We start from the raw sequence: 20,493 nt of genomic DNA, 5'->3' as shown, positions 1-20,493 counted from the left end.
GAGATGAGGAATTTCTTCTCGGAGGGTCATGAATCTATGGAATTCTTTAACTCAGAGGGCTGGGTTGTTCGGTATGTTCAAAGCCGAGATAGATATTTAATCAGTACGAAAATCAAGAGTGGGGATTAGGCAGGAAAGTGGAGTTGAGGATTATATCAGATCAGTCATGATCTCACCGAATGGCAGAGTAGACTCGATGGGACAAATGGCCTACTTCTGCTCCCATGACTTATGATCCAATGGTCACCAAACCAAAGTTGCGTAACTAGACAGAAGAGATCCCCGAGCAATATTCAAAAGGCAGGGCATTCTCTAGTGCATTAGCCAACATTCTTCTCTCAAATCAACACAAGAACAGGTTAAATGCCTATTCATTAACATTGTTCGTAGGAACTTGCAGTGCATAAACTAACTACCATGTTTGTCTATCTAATAACACTTACTGCATTATGAATCCATTGATTATAAAGCACTTGGGATATCTTAAGGTCATAAACAGGACTAAATAAATTCAAGTGTTTGCTTAATAATAGTTCCAAAAAATTGTAAGGAAACTTATTTTGTAACACATGGTCTAAGCTAAATATATGACAATAACTTAAATATAGGTTAGTTTATAAACTATTTTATTTTAAACAGACAATATATAATCAAAAACATTACTTAACAATCCATTAAAGATCAAAGGAATCCAATCAGTCTGTCGCATCCACGCCAACTCTCTGCAAGAGAAACTCAGCTGGTTCTGTTCCTCCACACTTTCCTCATAGGCTGATGGACATGTAGCAGGGCTATGTCCTCTGGTAGTTTCTCACTGTCTTTCTCATGGTTCACAGCACTACCAGGTTTTCTGTCATTTGCAAACTTTGGACAACCAAGTCTAGGTCATTAACATAGATCAAGAAAAGTAAAGAAGTGGCCCTAATACCAACACCTAGGGAACCATTCTGTATACTTTCTTGCAATCTGAAACCACTACTCCACTCAGCCATCATAATATCCATACTGCCACGGTCCCTTTTACTCCATGGGCTTCAACTTTACTGGCAAATTATGTGGCACTTATGAAATGCCTTGTGGAAGTCCATGTACAACACATCAATCACATATTTATCAACTCTCTCTGCTACCTCATCAAAAAACACAATCAAGCACATAGTCAAGTACAATTTGCATTAAACAGATCCATCCTTCATTCATTAATCCATATTTGTCCAAATGAAACTAAAAAGAAATTTTCAGCAACAAATGCAGTGTTATTGCATCCACCTTTTTGATCACTGTAACGGAACCTCTCTAAGGCAATGTTCACTGCAATTTTAACTTCTTCATCAATCCGGATATCCTTAAATCCTTTGGCTTTAGAGGCAGCTTGACTTGACTGGGCACTCCCAGGTCGTGGGGACACACTTGTAGGCCTTGACATATTAGCTCTAAGGAAACAAGAATGATGGTGTAATGTTCAATAAAAAACTCTAATTAATTCTACACAATATGCAATAACATAAGTCAAGTATTTAAAAATTACACATTCTTCCTGCATAATTGAGTTGACTTTTTAATTGTTCAAAATCAAAGTTAATTGATATGTCACAAGTTTGATCCAACAAGTTTCATTACTTTTAGTACATACAATGTCACGGCGCCGAGGACCCGGGTTCGATCCCAGCCCCGGGTCACTGTCTATGTGAAGTGTGCCCATTCTCCCAGTGTCTGCATGGGCCCCACAACCCAAAAAGATATGCAGGGTAGGTGGATTGGCCGCGCTAAATTGGCCCTTGATTGGAAAGAATTGGGTACTCTAAATTTATTTATTTTTTTATTTTTAAGTGTGTCTCCTCATTCTACATTCCTTATAAAGGATCACCAATAGCACATTAAATACATTCAGTTTAAGAGAGTAGACAGGAGTATTATGGGGTTTGTGTGGGCGAATAAGACCCCGAGGGTAAGGAGGAGGTTCCTGGAACGCAGTAGGGACCGAGGAGGGTTGGCGCTGCCAAACCTGGGGAGCTACTACTGGGCAGCAAATGTGTCGATGATCCGCAAGTGGGTTATGGAGGGAGAGGGGGCAGCATGGAAGAGGATGGAGATGGCATCCTGCAAAGGAACGAGCCTGGGGGCATTGGTGACGGCACCGCTGCCGCTCTCGCCGACAAAGTATACCACGAGCCCGGTGGTGGCGGCAACGCTAAGGATCTGGGGCCAGTGGAGACGGCACAGGGGTGCAATGGGAGCATCGGTGTGGTCCCCGATCAGGGGTAACCATCGGTTTGTCCCGGGGAAGGTGGACGGGGGGTTCCAGAGCTGGAATTGGGCGGGGATCAGAAGAATGGGGGACCTGTTCATTGACGGAACGTTTGCGAGCCTAGGGGCACTGGAGAAGTTTGAGCTACCCCCGGGAAATGCCTTTAGATATATGCAGGGGAGGGCTTTTTTGAGGCGACAGGTGAGGGAATTCCCGTTGCTCCCGGCACAAGAAATTCAAGACAGGGTGATCTCGGGTGCATGGGTCGGGGAGGGCAAGGTGTCGGCAATACACCAGGAGATGAAAGAGGGGGAAGCGCTGGTAGAAGAGTTGAAGGGTAAATGGGAGGAGGAACTGGGGGAGATCGAGGAAGGTCTGTGGGCTGATGCCCTGGGTAGGGTTAATTCCTCCTCCTCGTGTGCCAGGCTCAGCCTGATACAATTTAAGGTGGTTCACAGAGCTCACTTGACGGGGGCGAGGTTGAGCAGGTTCTTTGGGGTAGAGGACAGATGTGGAAGGTGCTCAGGGAGCCCGGCGGACCATGTCCATATGTTTTGGTCATGCCCGGCACTGGAGGGGTTCTAGAGAGGAGTGGCGGGAGCAATATCTCAGGTGGTGAAAGTCCAGGTCAAGCCAAGCTGGGGGCTAGCAATATTCGGAGTACTGGATGAACCGGGAGTGCAGGAGGCGAAAGAGGCCTGTATTCTGGCCTTTGCGTCCCTAGTAGCCCGGCGAAGGATCTTGCTAATGTGGAAGGAGGCGAAGCCCCCCAGCGTGGAGGCCTGGATAAACAATATTTCTGGATTAAGAGGATTAAGTTCACCTTGAGAGGGTCTGCACAGGGGTTCTACAGGCGGTGGCAACCGTTCCTAGACTATCTCGCGGAGCGCTAGAGGAAGGTCGGTCAGCAGCAGCAACCTGGGGGGGGGGGGGGGGGGGGAGCAAGAGATAACATGAAGAGTCGGGGAAACTGGCACGTACGGGAGAGAGCCAGTGTACAAAGCTATGTAAATATACTATTTTGTCATGTATATATCTTGCTCCGCGCGATTTCCCGTTTCTTTTTTTCTTCTTTTTTGTTACGGCGGGGGGGGGGGGGGGGGGGTATGGTTTGTAAGGGAGAAAAATTGTGTTAAAAACTTTAATAAATATATATATATATATATTTTTTTTTTTTTAAAATTAAATACATTCAGCAGTACACAAAACAAAAAACTTACCTTATATGCTCAGAAGCTATTTTCTCTGGCTGGAGAATCTAGAACTAGAGGGCAATTTTGTTTTATTCTTTCATGGGATTGTGGTGTCACTGGCAATGCCAACATTTGCTCCCCATCTCCAACTGCCCTCAAGAAGGTAGTAGTGAGCAGCCTTCCTGAACCACAGTTCATCTGGTACAGGTACACCCTTAAAGCTAATAGGGAGTTCTACGTCTAGTGGGTTTTTCGTTCCCTCATCACCAACTGCAGACCCAATCATGCAGCAATGTCCTTCAGGACTCAGACAGCTCAATCAGTAATGGTGCTACCAAGTCACTCCTGGTAATGTACACTGTCATCCCCATGCAGATTACATTCTGTACCTTTGCCACCCTCAGTGCTTCTTCCAAGTGGTGTTTAATGTGGAGTACTGATTCATCAGTTGAGGGAAGGCAGTAGGTGAAAATCAACATGTTTCTTGTCAATGCTTGACCTGATACTATGAGACTTCATGTGGTCTGGAGTAAATGTTGAGCACTCCATAGCCAACTCCCTCCCTACTGTATACAACTGGGCTGCCATCTCAGGTTGGTCTGTCCTGCCATTGGAACTGGACACACCCAGGGATAGTGATGGTAGTGCCTGAAACACTGATTGTAAGGTACGACTATGACAGCTATGCTTGACTGTTCTGTGAGACAGCTCTCCCAATTTCGACGCAAGCCCACCAGATGTTAGTGAGGACTTTGACTGGACACTTGTTAATACAGAACTTGATTATTGCTGAAAAGAGCATGCTATTGGAGCTTTTCATCATATTACATTCATCAGACATACGTAACAATGCCAAATTTCAAAGGGAGCAACAATGTATACTGCATAAGAAAATGGTGCTGATTGGTTGACAAGTCGAGTGGTTGGCACAGTTCATTCTCCATGGTGGACTGGGGTGTGTGACACAAATACAGCTGCAGTGAACGTAGGGTTTGGGGGGTTAGTGGGGAACATAAATAGCAGACGGTAAGGAGACCCCAAAGGCAAAGTTACCCTGGCTTGAGAGATTGTTTCCATGAGGGATGGGAAAAGCAGGGAGGGATGGCAGGAATGACATGAGAAACCAATGTTATGAAAGGGGTAGGAAAAGATGATGGAATTGGTAAAGTGTGGCAAAACAGCAGGAACATCAGTGTTGATTCTATAGAACATGATAATAGTCAATACCCTCGAGTTTCTACACATTCTAACTCCAATGGGCATGCCACCACTTAAACTTAGACTCAAGGAAGGAGCAATTATAATGTTGCAACAAAACTTGAATCCTGGCATGTCATACGATTGTCAGTAAGGAAGCTGCTTTCTTTGATGTCAAATACTGAAATTCTAACAGGCAGATTTCAAGGAAATAGAATGTTTATTCCCCAAAAAACATCAAGCCCATGAAATGTAAACCTCCCCTTTCAACTCAGGGGTGAACAGTTCCCAATTAGACTTTAAATTCCATGACTATAAACAAGTCAAGGCCAGACTCTTGACACAATTCAAATATATTTTCCTGGATCTGTTTTTAACACAGACAGCTTTATGCAGCTTTTTCCAAGTGATTCCAAAGTTTGATTTTGGCTAAAAAAATAACTAGAAATCCTCTATTTTAAGAAGTGCTGTTGCATTAAAGGTACAAACTTCACTGCAAATGTTTTATGGACCTCTGGTAGTTTATAATAGTCTCTCCACTAAGAGATGAACCTCTTTCAAACTTACCTTTGAAAATGTAGCCACATCCACTAGCTCATTTTGCTGCTTAGAAATTATGTTTCATTCAGTGTTGCCCTTTGTCCATTGGTTTCAAACAGCTTCCAATAAATATACTGAGCAGTCTCGGGCCTAGACTTTGCACTGTAACTGGAAGGGCTTTCAAAAGTCTAGCTGACTGTTTGCCACACGAGATCAATTCATAGAGTACAGCTCAGAAGGCGGCTAATTAACCTCATGTTCATGCTGGTTGTCTGCAAAAGCACTTTTTAAAAAATAAACATTTTATTGAGATATTTATGGTTTTACAACAACAAAATAAACAATGTACATGAATTTATAAACATAGTGCAAAATCCATCTTCCTCCCTTACGGGTCCCACCTTTACAAACCCCCTACTCTAAACTAAGCTAACCACCACCCCCACCCCCCCCCCCCCCCCCCCCCCCACCCCTTTCCGCAAAGAAGTCGACAAACGGCTGCCACCTCCGGGTGAACCCTAACATTGACCCTCTCAACACGAACTTGATTTTCTCCAAGCAGAGAAAGCTAGCCATGTCAGATAGCCAGGTCTCCGACTTCGGGGGCTTTGAGTCCCTTCAAGCTAATAATATCCATCTCCGGGCTACCAGGGAAGCAAAGGCCAGAACGTCTGCCTCTTTCTCCTCCTGGATTCCCGGATCTTCCGACACTCCGAAAATCACCACCTCTGGACTCGGTGCCACCCTGGTTTTTAACACCGTGGACATGACATCCGCAAACCCCAGCCAGAATCCCCTCAGCTTTGGGCATGTCCAGAACATGTGGACATGGTTCGCTGGCCCTCCCGCACACATCTTCTACCCCAAAGAACCTGCTCATCCGGGCCACTGTCACATGAGCCCGGCGAACAACCTTGAATTGTATTAGGCTGAGCCTGGCACATGTTGTGGACACGTTGACTCTACTCAACGCGTCCGCCCAGAGACCATCCTCTAGCTCTCCTCCCAACTCCTCCTCCCACTTGCGCTTCAGCTCCAGTCTGCGTCTCCTCTGACCCCATGAGTTCCTTGTAAATGTCAGAGACCTTCCATTCTCCCACCCACACTCTAGAAACTAACCTGTCCTGTATCGCCCTTGGTGGTAGGAGCAGGAAGGTTGAAACCTGCCTGTGTAGGAAGTCCCGCACCTGCAGGTACCTAAATTTGTTTCCCCTCGCCAATCCAAATTTCTCCTCCAGCTCCCTCAGGCTAGGAAAGCTCCCCTCTAGAAACATATCCCCCATCCTCTCAATCCCTGCTCTCTGCCATCTCCGAAATTCTCCATCCATCCTTCCCGGGGCAAACCGGTGATTATTACAGATTGGAGACCACACTGATGCTTCCTCTGCTCCCACGTGCCTCCTCAATTGCCCCCAGACCCGCCACCACCACAGGGCAGGTGGAGTACCGTGCCAGTGGGAACGGCAGAGGCGCCGTTATCAACGCCCCTAAGCTGGTGCCCTTGCATGAGCCCGCCTCCACAAGCTCCCATACAGACCCCCCCACCACCCACTTCCTGATCATGGCTATATTCACCACCCAATGGTAATTACTGAAGTTAGGCCACGCCAGCCACCCCTCCCCCTGGCTCCGCTCAAGCATCCACTTCTTTACTCACGGGGTCTTACCCGCCCATACAAAGCCAGTGATCACCTTATTGACCCGTTTAAAATAAGGACCGCGGAATAAAGATGGGGAGACACTGAAACACAAACCAGAATCTTGGGAGGGCCGTCACTTTCACTGTCTGCACCCTCCCAGCTAGTGACAACGGGAGGCGGAGCGCGTCCCATCTCCGAAAATTGTCCTTCATTTGGTCCATTAGTCAGGCCAGATTTAGCTTGTGCAGGTCGTTCCCATTCTGCGCCACCTGGATGCCTAGGTACCGAAAAGCTTCCCCCCCGACCACTCTAAACGGCAGTTTCCCCCAGTTGCCTCTCCTGCCCCCTTGCTGGACCGCAAACATCTCACTTTTCTCCATATTAGTTTGTACCCTAAAAACCGTCCGAGTTCCCCCAGAATCCTCAATTTTCTTCCATCCCCTCTAATGGGTCAGATACATACAGGAGCAGGTCGTCTGCGTAAGAGCGAGACTCTGTGTTCCACTCCCCCCCCGGACCACCCCCTCAAGGCGCTCAGCACAATTGCCAGCGGGCTCTATGGCTAACGCAAACAGTGGGGAGAGGGGGGGCATCCCTATCTCGTTCCCCCGATGCAGTCCAAAATAGTTCCGATGTCCAATTCGTCCGTCCGCTCACAACAGGAGCCTGCAACAACAATCTGACCCAGTCAACAAAGCCCCGCCCAACATCCGAACCGTCCCAGTACCTCCCACAGATATTCCCATTCTACCCGATCAAAAGCCTTCTCTGCGTCCATTGCGACCACTACCTCCACCTCCCTATCTTCCGGGGGCATCATGATCACATTTAATAACCTTCTTGCATTGGCCACCAACTGCCTTCCTTTAACAAACCCGTCTGGTCCTCCCCAATAACATCCGGAACACAATCCTCAATCCTAGAGGACAAGATTTTGGCCAGCAGTTTGGAGTCCAAGTTCAATAGGGATATCCGCCTATAGGACCCACACAGCTCCGGGTCCTTGTCCCGCTTCAGTAGCAATGAGATAGTGGCCTGTGACATGGTCGGGGGAAGCACCCAACGCTCCCTTGCCTCGTTGAATGTCCTCATCAACAGTGGCCCCAATATCCCAGTGAACGTTTTATAGACCTCCACTGGGTACCCGTCCGGCCCTGGGGGCTTTACCCGCCTGCATGGCCTTCAGACCCTCTGCTATCTCTTCCAACCCGATTGGGGCCCCCAGCCCTTCTACCAACCCCGCGTCCACATTCGGGAAATTCAGCCCCCCTAAGAAGTGCCTCATCTCCTCCGACCCCGCTGGGGGTTCCGACCCATACAGCCTACTGTAAAACTCCTTGAACGCCTTATTCATCCCTGCTGAGTCTCCAACCAGGCTCCCATCCCCATCCTTTACTTTCCCTATCTCCCTGGCTGCCTCCCTCTTTCTAAGCTGCTGTGCAAGCATACTATTGGCCTTCTCCCCATGCTCATAGATCGACCCCCCTTGCCTTCCTCAGCTGCTCTACCGCCCTCACAGGGGTTAACAAGCCAAACTCAGCCTGTAGCCTCCGTCGTTCCCTTAAAAGCCCTGCCTCTGGGGTCTCCGCATTCCTCCTGTTGACCTGCAATATCTCTTTTTATCAGTCAGTCCGTCTCCACTCTGTCTACCTTCGCCCTGTGGACCCGTATCGAGATCAGCTCCCCTCTAACCACCGCCTTCAATGTCTCCCAGACCACCGCTGCCGAAACTTCACCCGTGTCGTTGACTTCCAGGTAGTTTTGAATACATTTCCTCAGCCGCACGCACATCTCTGACTGCTAAAAGTCCCACGTCCAGACTCCAGTGCGGGCGTTGGCTACTCTCCTTGCTAACCTGAAGGTCAACCCAGTGCGGGGCGTGATCGGAGATTGTGATCACCAAATACCCAGTGTCCATCACCCCCGTCAGTACAGCCCTGTTCAAAATAAAAAAATCAATCCGGGAGTACACTTTCTGCATGTGTGAATAGAAGAAAAACTCCTTCACTCTCGGCTGCCCAAATCTCCATGCCCCCCCCCCCATCTGCTCCATGAACCCCTCTAGCTCCTTTGCCATTGCTGGCACCCTGCCCGTCTTTGAGCTCGACCGGTCTAAACCAGGGTCAATAACTGTGTTGAAGTCCCCTTCCATGACCAACTTGTGCGAATCTAGGTCCGGGATCTTCCCCAGCATCCTCTTTATAAAGTCCACATCATCCCAATTTGGCGCATACACATTTACTAGTACCACCTGCACCCCCTCCAGTTTCCCATTGACCATAAATGTACCGGCCTCCCACATCCGTAACTATTCTTCCCACTTCAAACACCACTCACTTATTAATCAGGATGGCGGCCCCTCTAGTCTTCGAGTCCAACCCCGAGTGAAAAACCTGTCTGACCCATCCCTTCCTTAATCTGATCTGATCAGCTACGCTAAGGTGAGTCTCCTGTAGCATTACCATGTCCGCCTTCAGTCCCCTCAGATGCGCGAACACACATGCCCTCTTAACCGGCCCATTTAGTCCTCTTACATTCCAGGTGATCAGCCTAGTTGGCAGGCTCATCCCCCCCCCCCCCCCCCGCCGATCAGCCATCACCTCTCTTGGGCCAGTTTCCAGCCTGCGCCCCATGCTTCCACCGGCTCACCCCCAGGCAGCCTCCACCCCCAACTTCCTTTCTGTCCCTCAGCAACAGTCCCTCCCTCGTCAGCAAAACATCTTACCCCCTCCCCCCCAGTAACAGCACAATGTAAACCGACCCCTTCGATAAGCATAACATCTGCTCACCCACCACTGCACTTCCGTGAGCTAGCCCGCCCAGCTAGATTGGTAACCCCCAGCCATGGCGCCAGACATTCTATCACCTATTGTTCCCCACCCTCCCTCCCGCTCTACACATATACTCAAACAAACACAATTGCCCTAGAAAAAAAAATGATAAACAATAAAAAGATCAAATAGAAGATCCAGCAAGTAACAAACACACCTCCATCTCCCATCAGTGCAAATGTAAACTGTGGGGGAGGGGCCAGGAAGCCTCCCCACCCGACCCCGCAGGAATAACAACTAAAACCACAACAGAATAGAGCAGAGCACAGTATGTGACACACGGGGCAGAAGTCAGTACTAGGGGGAAAAAACAGATTTGTGGGGGGGGGGGGGGGGTAGACAGAGGGAGCACATGTAAAAATCTCTGTACATAAGAAGCGACTTTATGTGTAAATACCAGGTGCACCATAGATTGGATTTGGATTTGTTTATTGCCACATGCACCGAGGCACAGTGCAAGTATTTTTCTGCGAGCAGCTCAAACAGATCATTTAGTACAAGAAAATAAAAGAAAAGAAAAAGAAAATACATAATAGGGCAACACAAGGTACACGATGTAAATACATAGACACCAGCATCAGATGGAGCATACAGGAGTGTAGTATTGATCAGGTCAGTCCATAAGAGGGTCATTCAGGAGTCTGGGAACAACAGGGAAGAAGTTGTTTTGAATCTGTTTGTGCGTGTTCTCAGACTTTTGTATCTCCTTCCGATGGAAGAGTGAAAAAGCTGGGTGGGAGGGGTCTTTAATTATGCTGTTACTCTGTAAAAACTGGAAAATACCAATAAAAATATTTCTTAAAAAAATAATTTACTCCTTTCCAGGTGGTTCTCTGACAAGAGTTGCAAATATCTACTGCAATTAGGATTTCAAACAAAATAATTTGAATCTTAAGTTGATAAAGTAGCTGGAACTATTTGTAAATAAAAAGACCCGATTATAATATTCAAGCAGACAAGAATTAAGTTACACAGAAGTACACATAGTAATACAACTTCAGGTGGCATTAATAAACTATGAAAAGACATGCATATTGAGCCAAGTGGTCACATGCAAGATAGCACCACTAAGTTATTCAGCAAAACACAAAAGAGAAAAGAATGTGATACCCGAGGCTGATGTCAAATCTTTCATTTCAAATGGTTCAGTTAATATCATAAACCACAAGAACGAAACCTTAGTGATTGACTGCTAACATGTTTTAAATAATTCCAGAATACCTTTGGGTAGATAAGGAATAAAGAGCACTACACTACAGAAAAGGGAGGTGGTGACGTAGTGGCAGTCATGGGACTAGTAATCCAGAGTTGAGGACCTGGGTATCTCACCACAGCAGAGGGTGGAATTTGAATCCAATACGTTTCTGGAATTAAAAGTCTATGGTTTCATTGTTGATGGTTCACTAATTGGAGGATGTCCTTACCTGGTCTGGTCTACATGGGAGGCCCAAGCAAGTCACTCCGTTGTATAAAACCGCTAAAAACAAGTCAATAACCCAGTACTGACTGGAATCTCTGGGAGCTGTCTCATGGAATCATACCTTAGCACATCAGACACCACCATCACCATTCCCAACCCACTAACAGGACAGATCCAGCGGAGGTTGCAGCACAGTGGTATATAGTTGGAATCTGAAGCACAGTAGGATATAGCCCTGGAATGCCTCAACATTGTAATAAAGTCAACCATGGGCTGATTAATCAGTATTTGAACACTGAAGGACTGACAATGTCCTAAAGCTGCTTAACTGGGTTGGCTGCAGATGGTGAGGGAACCAACAAAGTGACCTAACCTGCCTGCTGCAGATGGATCTGTCCATGACAGTATCAACAGGAGTGACCACCACACTTGAGGACACCCTCCATCCCATGTTGTGTGGCACTACTACCATGCTAAATGATTTTGAACACATCTAGCAACTCAAGAACAGGCACCCATGAGCGCTGTGGGCCATCAGTTGCAGCAGAATCGTACTCAACCACAATCTGTAACCTCATGGTTCGGCATATCGCCCACTCTACCATTACAACCAAGCCAGGGGATCAACCCTGGTTCAAAGAAGAGTGCAGGAGGGCATGCTAGTAGCAGCACGGGGCATACCTAAAAATGAGAGGTCAACCTGGTGAAGCAACAACACAGGACTAGTCACAAGTCAAACAGCTCAGCAGCAAGTGATAGGCATAGCTAATTGAATTCCACAACCAACAGATCAGGTCTAAGCTCTGCAGTCATGCCAATTCCAGTCATGAATGGCGGTGGACAATTAAACTAACTGGAGGCGGCGGCTGCACAAATATGCCTCATCATGATGGTGAGCCCAACACATCAATGCAAAAGATAATGCGGAAAAATTTGCAAAAATCATCAGTCACAAGTGCTGATTGGATGATCCATCTTGGCCTCCTAATGAGGTCTCTAGCATGAAAGATACCAGTCTTCGGCCAAATAGATTCTATGGGATATCTTTGCGATATCAAGGAACACCCGAAGGCATCGAATACTGCAAAGGCCCTGACAATATTCTGACAATAGTAATGAAGGCTTGTACTCCAGAATTTGCTGCACCTCTAGCCAAGCTGTTCCAGGGGTGCTACAACAGTGGTAACTACCCAGTAATGTGGAAAGTTGCCCAGCTATCAAGAGGCACTTGCTTAGCAATAACCTGCTCACTGACACTCAATTCGGGCCATGACTGCATTACAGACTTGATCCAAACATGGACAAAAGAGCTGAACATGAATTAAGGGGAGAGTGACTGCTCTTGACATCAAAACATCATTTGACCAGGTGTGGCATCAGGGTGCCCGAGAAAAACTGGAGTCAAGGGGCATCGGGGGGGGGGGGGGGGGAGAAGACGGGGACTCTCCAATGGTTGGAGTCATACCTAGGACACAGGAAGATTGCTGTGGTTGTTGGGAGGTCAATCACCTCAGTTCCAGGACATCGCTGCAGGAATTCCTAGTGTCCTAGGCCCAACCATCTTCAGCTGGTTCATCAATGACCTTCCCTCCATCATAAACTCAGAAGTGGGAATCTTGGCTGATGATTGTTCAGCACCACTCACGGCTTCTCAGATACTGAAATAGTCCAAGTCCAAATGCAGGAAGACCTGGGCTATATCCAGGATTGGGCTGACAAGTACCATTTCCAACCATAGAAAATCTAACCATCGCCCCTCGACGGTTAAAAGTATTAACATTGCTGAATCCTCCACAAAATACATCCTGGGGGTACCAATGAGCAGAAACTGAGCTGGACCAGCTATATGAATACTGCGGCTACAAGAAGAGAACAGAGGCTATAAATCCTGCAGCAAGTAACTCACCTCCTGACTCCCAAAAACCTGTCCACCATCTGCAAGTCAGGAGTGAGGTGGAATACTCTCCACTTGCCTCCAACAACACAAGAAGCTGGAGGGCAGGGCAGCACAGTGGTGCAATGGTTAGCACTGCTGTCCGTGTGGAGTTTGCACATTCTCTCCGTGTTTGCACGGGTTTCACCCCCACAACCCAAAGATGAGCAGGATAGGTGGATTTGCCATGCTAAATTGCCCCTTAATTGGAAATGGATTAGGCACTCTAAATTTTAAAGAAAAGATGCTTGAGGGCAAGCAGCCCACTTGATTGGCACCCCAACCACAAACATTCTCTCCCTCCACCACCAAAGAACAGTGGCAGTAGCAGTGTGTACCATCTATCAAACGCACTACAGGAACTCATCAAGACTCCTTAGACAGCACTTCCCAACCCACAGCCGCTACCATCTAGGACAAGGGCAGTAGTCACCTGGGAACACCAGCACCTAGAAGTTCCTCTCCAGACCATTCATCATTACTTGGAAAGATATTGCCATTCCTTCATCATCACGGAGTCAAACACCCTTGATCTACCTCCCTAATGGCACTGTAGATGTCCCTACTGCATCAGTTCAAGAAGGCAACTCATCACCATCCTCTCAAGTGCAATGAAGGATGAGCAATAAATGCTGGCCTCACGAGGATGTCCACATCCCATTAATTACTTTTTAAGAAGAAGCCAATTTGTATTGGCACTCCAAAAACACTCTGGAATTCCTAATTTGGTATTCTACCCCATTCACAGTGATGATGTCACGCTGCTGCATATCTCAGAGGAGCTGGAGGCTTGAAACTTCAAAAGGCATGTACAGGTCTGCTGGGCAACCCATCCACCCACTTTCGGAGATTTCACTTTCAGGATACTGAAAGTTTTATAGTTATATTCCGACTGTGGCGTCACAACAGAAACTGCTTTGTTGTGGTGCAAATGCTCAATCGAAACAAATACATTTTAAAATCTCTATTTATACTGAAAGATCACTACAAACCCAAATGAAGAGCACGCAGAAGAGGACAAAAGTCGTCTGAAGCCAGCAGATACGTCACTACTGGCGTATCTACTACATTCAAAAGCAACCAGTTGAGACTTTGCCTGTCATGTAAAAAGGTGTCACACAAAAAGGCGTCCCATATACAATATCATTAAATATCCAACACTAAAGGAGTATAAACACCGAGGGGGCCTCCCCCTTTCACCCTTAAGGGGGGGAAAAGAGGGGTCAGGGGGGAAAAGAAGGGTCGGGAGGGGGGAAAGAGGGGATCAGGGGGGAAAAGAGGTCAGGGGGAAAAGAGGGGGTCAGGGGGCACAGCCCTACAGGTGAGAATTCGATAGGTGAACCAGGAGCGCTGGAAAACTGGCTGCCACCGGAGGCCGCGCCGCTCGCCTGTCCTTCATCGCAGTCTAGAGACCCGGCATCATCGGCTGGAGGCCGGCGAGGCCTCGGCCACAAACATATCAACCTCGCTGTCTCGTTGAAAGAGAAAAGAGAGCACCCGCACCCGCACCCGGTCGGGATCCCGCTCACCTGTCGCACTCACACGGCCTTTGCTCGCACCCGCTCCCTCAGAGCTGCACGCGCGCGCCGCCCACTCACGTGACCGCGGGAAGTTTACTGGCTGCCGGCTCGAGCGCCGTTTGAACTGCTCCTCCTCCGTCCAGCCTCACTACAGCGAGGAATTCCTGCAGAAACCAAACATCTGGGAGCAAAAGCAAAATACTGCAGATGCTAGAAATCTATAATAAAAATAGGCATTGCTGGAAATACTCGACAAGTCAGGCAGCGTCTGTGGAAAGGAAAAGATAAGTTTCAAGTCGACAACCTTTCATCATAACAGAGGGACGATTGAAATGTATTAGGTTTTGAACAAGTGAAGGGAGTGGGTGTGGGGGAGGAAGAACAAAAAGACAAATGAGGACCCAGATTCGATCCCCAGCCCCAGGTCACTGTCCCTGTGGGGTTTGCACATTCTCCCCGTGTCTGCATGGGTCTCACCCCCACAACCCAAAGATGAGCAGGGTAGGTGGATTGGCCACACTAAATTGTCCCTCAATTGGAGAAAATATATAATTGGGTACTCTAAATTGAAAAAATGAACTGAAGGATAAGTCGGGTTGTCAACTCTGGCAGAAGAGATTCTTGGAGATGTTATATACCTTCATTTGTCGCTCCCCCAGACTCCATCCATTGGCATTCCACCAGGCACTTAATCACTATATTTCAGGTAGAGACTGCTTCTGCTTTGCACCCCACAGAGAACTGTGCCTTTATGGCGAGAACTAACCATGCAGTGCTCCCCTCCTGCATTCTTTCTGAGCTCTAGGTTTCAAAGCTTGTGCGACGCCTGGAGTCATGGTGGCACATCTGGAAGGCCGAGAACATACATGGTTAGCACGTTCAGAGAGGTGGTCACACCTCAGCTTAAGGACCTGGAGGCAGAGAGATAATGGGTAACCACCAGGCAGTCCAAGAGAACTAGGCAGGTAGCACAGGACTCCCCTGGGGTCCCGCTCAGAAATTGGTTTTCCATTTCGGAAGCTGGTGACGGTGCTGGTTCCTCAGATGCGTACAGTCACAGCCAGGTTTTGGCACCACAAGTGGCTCGGCTGTACAGGGCAGGAAAACGAAGAAGGGAAGATCAATCGTGATAGGGGATTTGTTAGTTAGGGGAATAAGCAGGCATTTCTGTGGCCATAGACATGACTCCAAGATGGTATGTTGCCTCTCTGATGCCAAGGTCAAGGATGTCAAAGAGCAGCTGCGGAACATTCTTCTGGGGGGGGGGGGGGGGGGGGGTGAACAGCCAGAGTTCTGGTTAGGAAGGAGGATGGGGTCCTGCAATCAGAATTTAGGGAGATAGGCAGAGAATTAGCAAGCAAGACCTCAAAGTTAGTCATCTGTGGATTACTCCTACATGAAAGTGAGTACAGAACAGGAGGATAAGGCATATGAATATATAGCTGGAAGGCTGGTGCAGGAGGGAGGACTTTAGATTCCTGGGACACTAGGATTGGCTCTGGAGGAGTTGTCACCTGTACAAGCAAGACAGGTTGCACCTGACCAGAGCTGAGTTCCTTGCAGGGTATTTTGCTAGTGCTGTCTGGAGGGTTTTAAACTAACCGTCAGGTGTGTGAGAACCAAAAGGAAATATTAGAGAGGAATATAAGGATGCATAAAATACTGGAGTGACAGAAAACACTAGTATAAAGAATAATAAGTGAAGTCAGAGTAAGGGCACTGAGGAAGTAATGACCTCTAAATCAAGGTTACTGTGCAGGTATGTGAACTCACAAAGTATATGAAATTAAACTGGCGAGTTACAGGCCCATATTGTGTTGTGGAAATATGTTATGGCAAAACCAAGACCTGGCTCAAGGAAGGGCAAGACAGGATACAAGGTATTCAGAAATGATAGGAAATGGGGAGTGGGTGGCTGTATTGGTTAAGGCAAACATTGTAGTGCTGGAGAAAGAGGATGTCCCAGAGGGTTCAAGGACAGAATCAATTTAGCTAGGGCTAAGGAACAAAAAGGGAATAATTACACTGCTAGTGTAGTCTATAGACTGCCAACTAATGAGAAGGATGTAGAAGAACAAATCTGCAGGGAAAGTACAGAGATGCAAACATTATACAGTAATTTTAAACAGCGACTTCAGCAGTACCTATCCAGTCTAACAAGAAAGGATGCACCGGTTCTTCAAATGAGGTGGGCCAAGTAGATCAAGTGTCAGGAGACACTGATCATTGTTTTGCAAGGTTTAGGATGATGATAGAAAAGGAAAATAGGCAATCGAGAGTACAAATAATTAACTGGGCGGGAGCTGACTTAAATGGAGCAAGAATGGAGCCGGGCCGATTCGACTGGAACGAAAGGTTGGCGGGAAAAACTGTAGCTGAACAATAGGCTACCTTCAAAGCAGAAATGGTCCGGACAGTCAAGGTATATTCTCTTAAAAGAAAAAGGTAGAGCAAAGAAATCCAGAGCTCCCTAGATGTAAAAGGAGATAGACATTAAGATAAGGAAGAAAAGAAAAGAAGGTGAAGTTGATGTGCTGAGCGGACACACTCAGGTCGCTCCCCTCCGAACCAGGACAAAAAAAGGCACTTTTAGTTGATTTTTCTTCAAATTTTAAAGAAAAATCCCTCAGCAGCCAAAGGAGGATAGCCAAGAAATGATGCCAGCGAACGGGAGCTCGAGGGCCGAAGAGATGGAGAAGTGGCGGAAAGAGCCACGACCAGCAGGCAGGCGAGACAGCGGATCCATGAGGCAAAGGGGACAACCCAGGAGAGAGGGCGGCCAAGGACCCGAGCATCAGCCTCCCCATCGCCGCCTGGAGATGGATGGAAGAGCTTCCTGATGAAGGAGCTTACCGCCATGAAGGAGGCGATCAGGATAGAGATCCAGGTGTCGGCCAAGGTGGTGGTAGCGGAGGTGATGGCTGTCAAGCAGAAGGCAATTGCGGGCTAGGGAAAAAAGTGGCAACTCAGGAGGGGACAATCCTCAACTAGAAAAGGCCTTGACTGACCAGAGCGACAGAATCATTGCCTTGGAAGCGGAGGTAAAAAGGTTGGTGGCAGCCCAGGAGGATCTAAGGGGAAAAGGCGAGGACCAGGATTGGCATTGGGTTAGAGCCTTGCCCACTGGTGGTGAATGGAGTTTCGGAGCTCCGGATGGGGTCAAAGGCAGATGTCCTGGCCATTGCCTCGCTTGTGACAAGGAGGCAGATCCTCTTGGGCTGGAGGTTGACTACACAGCCAAGCCCCTTGTAGTAACCTTATGTTAGCTGTTAGGGGGTGGGGGGATAGAGTCGGGGTGGAGTTTAGTGGTGAGGTTACAGTGTTGTAACGGGAATGGGGGGGGGGGGGGGGGCGGTTCTTACTGTTTGGTTGTTATTCTGTGTTATTGTATGCGTTGTATAAAAATTACAATAAAAACATTTCCCCAAAAAATATTTGCAGCCCGTTCGAGATAGGAGTCTCCAGGATGGCTTCTGGGATTCACCACCCCTGCAAGTGGGAATTACTACTCATTTCCAAAAATGGTGTATCGCTTATTTTGCGGGGGGGTGGGCGATACACCCATGCTGGTGAGGATGGATCGATGGACGTGGGGGGGGGGGCGGCAGGTTACCCTAATAATAATAATAAACCTCCTCCTTACTATTTATATGCCTACAGAAGATTTTGGAATTCCTGTTTATGTGGCTGCCAGCCTTTTCTCATAATCCCTCTTTGCATCTCTAATGTGCTTTTACACCTCCCCTCTGAACCTTCTGTACACCTCTTGGTTCTCAACTGTATTTTCTACCTGACACCTGTGATAAGCACACTTTCTTCCTTATCTTTTTAAAAAATATATTTTTAATGGCATTTTCCAACTTTAACAGTTTAACATATAAAGCACATGATATTTACAAAGTAGCAACTCAAGTGTGTCTGATATTTACAAGCCAGTTTGTGTCTTATGTACAATGGCTTTTACAAGTGGTCCCCCCACCTCCTCTTCTCCTGTTGGAGGCATATTCTGCGTTTTTCCCCCTGCTGGGGTTTTATTCTTTGTTGTTTGGTGTTGGGGAGGGGGGGAGCTCCCACCGCTTGCCCCCCGTGGTTCACTTTGTGCCTTCTTTGGGATCCCATCTCCTACCCCCCTGTCTCTTGTGTGTGCCCTCCCTTGTCTTTCTCTTCCCTCCCCCTCTCTTCCAATCACTGTTTGCCTCGAACAGGTCTTGGAACAGGCTGATGAATGCCCCCCATGCTTTGTGGAAGCCCTCGTCCGACCCTCGGATGGTGTAATTGATCTTCTTCAGGTGGAGAAATGTTGCCAGGTCTGCCAGCCAGTCTGCAGCTGTGGGTGGTGCTGTCGATCGCCAGCTGAGCAGGATTCTCTGGCGTGTGATTAGGGATGCAAAAGCCAGGGCGTCAGCCCTTTAACCCCATATGAGGTTCTGGCTAGTCCGATACCCCGAAAACTGCCACTCTTGGCATGGCTCTGCCCTTACCCACACAACCTTGGACATCGCCTCAAGCAAAGTTGTCCAGCACCTGACAAGTCTGGGGCAGGCCCAGAACATGTGGGCGTTGTGGGCCAGGCCTCCATGGCACCGTTCACATTTATCCTCCACCTCCAGGAAGAACCTGCTCATTCGGGTTCTAATCAGGTGGGCTCTATGCACCACTTTAAGCTGCATAAGGTCTCCTGCCTAACGCAGGAGGAGATAGATTTGGCCTTGTTCAGTGCTTTGCTCCACAGTCCCCAACCCGCTTCCGTCCCCAATTCCTCCTCCCATTTCCGTCTACATTTGTCCAGTGGTAGTCTTGCCTTGTCTAGCAACTGTCCATATAAGTTCCCACAGTTCCCCACCCTCCTTATTGTCCGTTTGATTAGCTCCTCCAGGAGAGTGTCAGTTGGGGCCCTGGGATACATTACAGTCTCCTTTCGAAGAAAGTGTTTAATTTGGAGGTCCTGAGCTCCTGTCACATCGGTAGGTCTAGGTCCTCCATCGTGTGGTGATATGTGCACAGGCATATCTATGTATAACTGTACATAGTTGCACCAATATATATATATTTGTATATAACAGCACCAGTGTACATAGCCACTGACCAATACATGTAGGGACAGTTATGATTTCCTGCTAGCAGGTGGAACCAGACACCCATACAGACATTTATATACTGAGGGATGGACAAGGGGACATCTTCCTCCTTAATTTCACAGTAACATAGACAGAATTGTTTGTACATAGAAATGCATGGTTACCATCCTGTGTGTCAAGAACTTATAGCAATCAGGGAAGCCATTGAACATGGTACCAGGAGTGCTGAAGAACTAGAGATAACCACAGAAAGACAAACCACGCAGTGGAATAGAAGTAACCAGAGGAACAACCAGTCTACCAACCTGGTGATCTAAAGATTTGCAACTCCACGCAACGCAAGACGATGAAGTGCGAGATAGATGCTTTGAAGGTACCCCACCGGCTTCAAGTCTCGAGCAATTCAGAAGCCCACCAGCTTTGAGCATGACCAGAACATGTACGCATGGTCACAAGCACCCTCGAACACCAATCACATCTATCCTCCACCCCATCGGAAAACTGACTCATTCTAGCCTTGTGAGGTGCTCAAAACACGACCTTTAGCTGGATGAGATTCAGCCTCCTCAGTGCCTCGCTCCAAACCTCCTCTTCCAAGACCGGCCCCAGCTCCTCTGCCCACTTTGCCTTCACACCCTCAACTGAGCATGTCTCCTCCCCCACTATCTTCTGGTACATACCCGACATACTGGCCACCTCTAACCTTGAGCAGGATAACGTCCGCTCGAGCAAGGTAGAAGGCTCCTTCACTGGGAAGGCTGGAAAATGCCTTTGACCCAGCTACGCACCTGGAGATACCTTAACCCATTGGTATAAAAGGTCCATATTTCTCCTTCAGTTCCCCCAGACTAGTGAGCCAACCCTCTAAGAACTAATCCTCCCACCTTCTCCAA

General features: G+C 47.9%; 1 protein-coding gene across 8 annotated transcripts in view; it reads right to left on the bottom strand.

Annotated features, from left to right (window-relative positions):
- Positions 1-14,632, bottom strand: part of ythdc2 (YTH domain containing 2) — a 227,156-nt gene extending 212,524 nt beyond the window's left edge. For 4 of the 8 annotated variants that reach the window (XM_072516459.1, XM_072516461.1, XM_072516462.1 and 1 more), the window contains exons 1-3: positions 14,532-14,593; positions 5,206-5,461; positions 1,270-1,433 (exon numbers count right to left, since the gene is read on the bottom strand). In XM_072516459.1, the coding sequence (XP_072372560.1) occupies positions 1,270-1,433; positions 5,206-5,225 (184 nt within the window). In that variant the 5' untranslated portion in view covers positions 5,226-5,461; positions 14,532-14,593. Of the gene's footprint in view, positions 1-1,269; positions 1,434-3,071; positions 3,091-3,468; positions 3,966-5,205; positions 5,462-14,321; positions 14,437-14,531 lie in introns of those variants that run through there. The other 4 variants (XM_072516460.1, XM_072516464.1, XM_072516465.1 and 1 more) reach the window with 4 other exon arrangements.
- Positions 14,633-20,493: the final 5,861 nt, after the last annotated feature.

The sequence above is a fragment of the Scyliorhinus torazame genome, chromosome 9 (assembly GCF_047496885.1).
Source record: "Scyliorhinus torazame isolate Kashiwa2021f chromosome 9, sScyTor2.1, whole genome shotgun sequence".
In the NCBI taxonomy this organism is placed as follows: domain Eukaryota; kingdom Metazoa; phylum Chordata; class Chondrichthyes; order Carcharhiniformes; family Scyliorhinidae; genus Scyliorhinus; species Scyliorhinus torazame.
The sequence above is the reverse complement of the archived record's forward strand: the minus strand, read 5'-3'. Positions and strand labels throughout refer to the sequence as shown.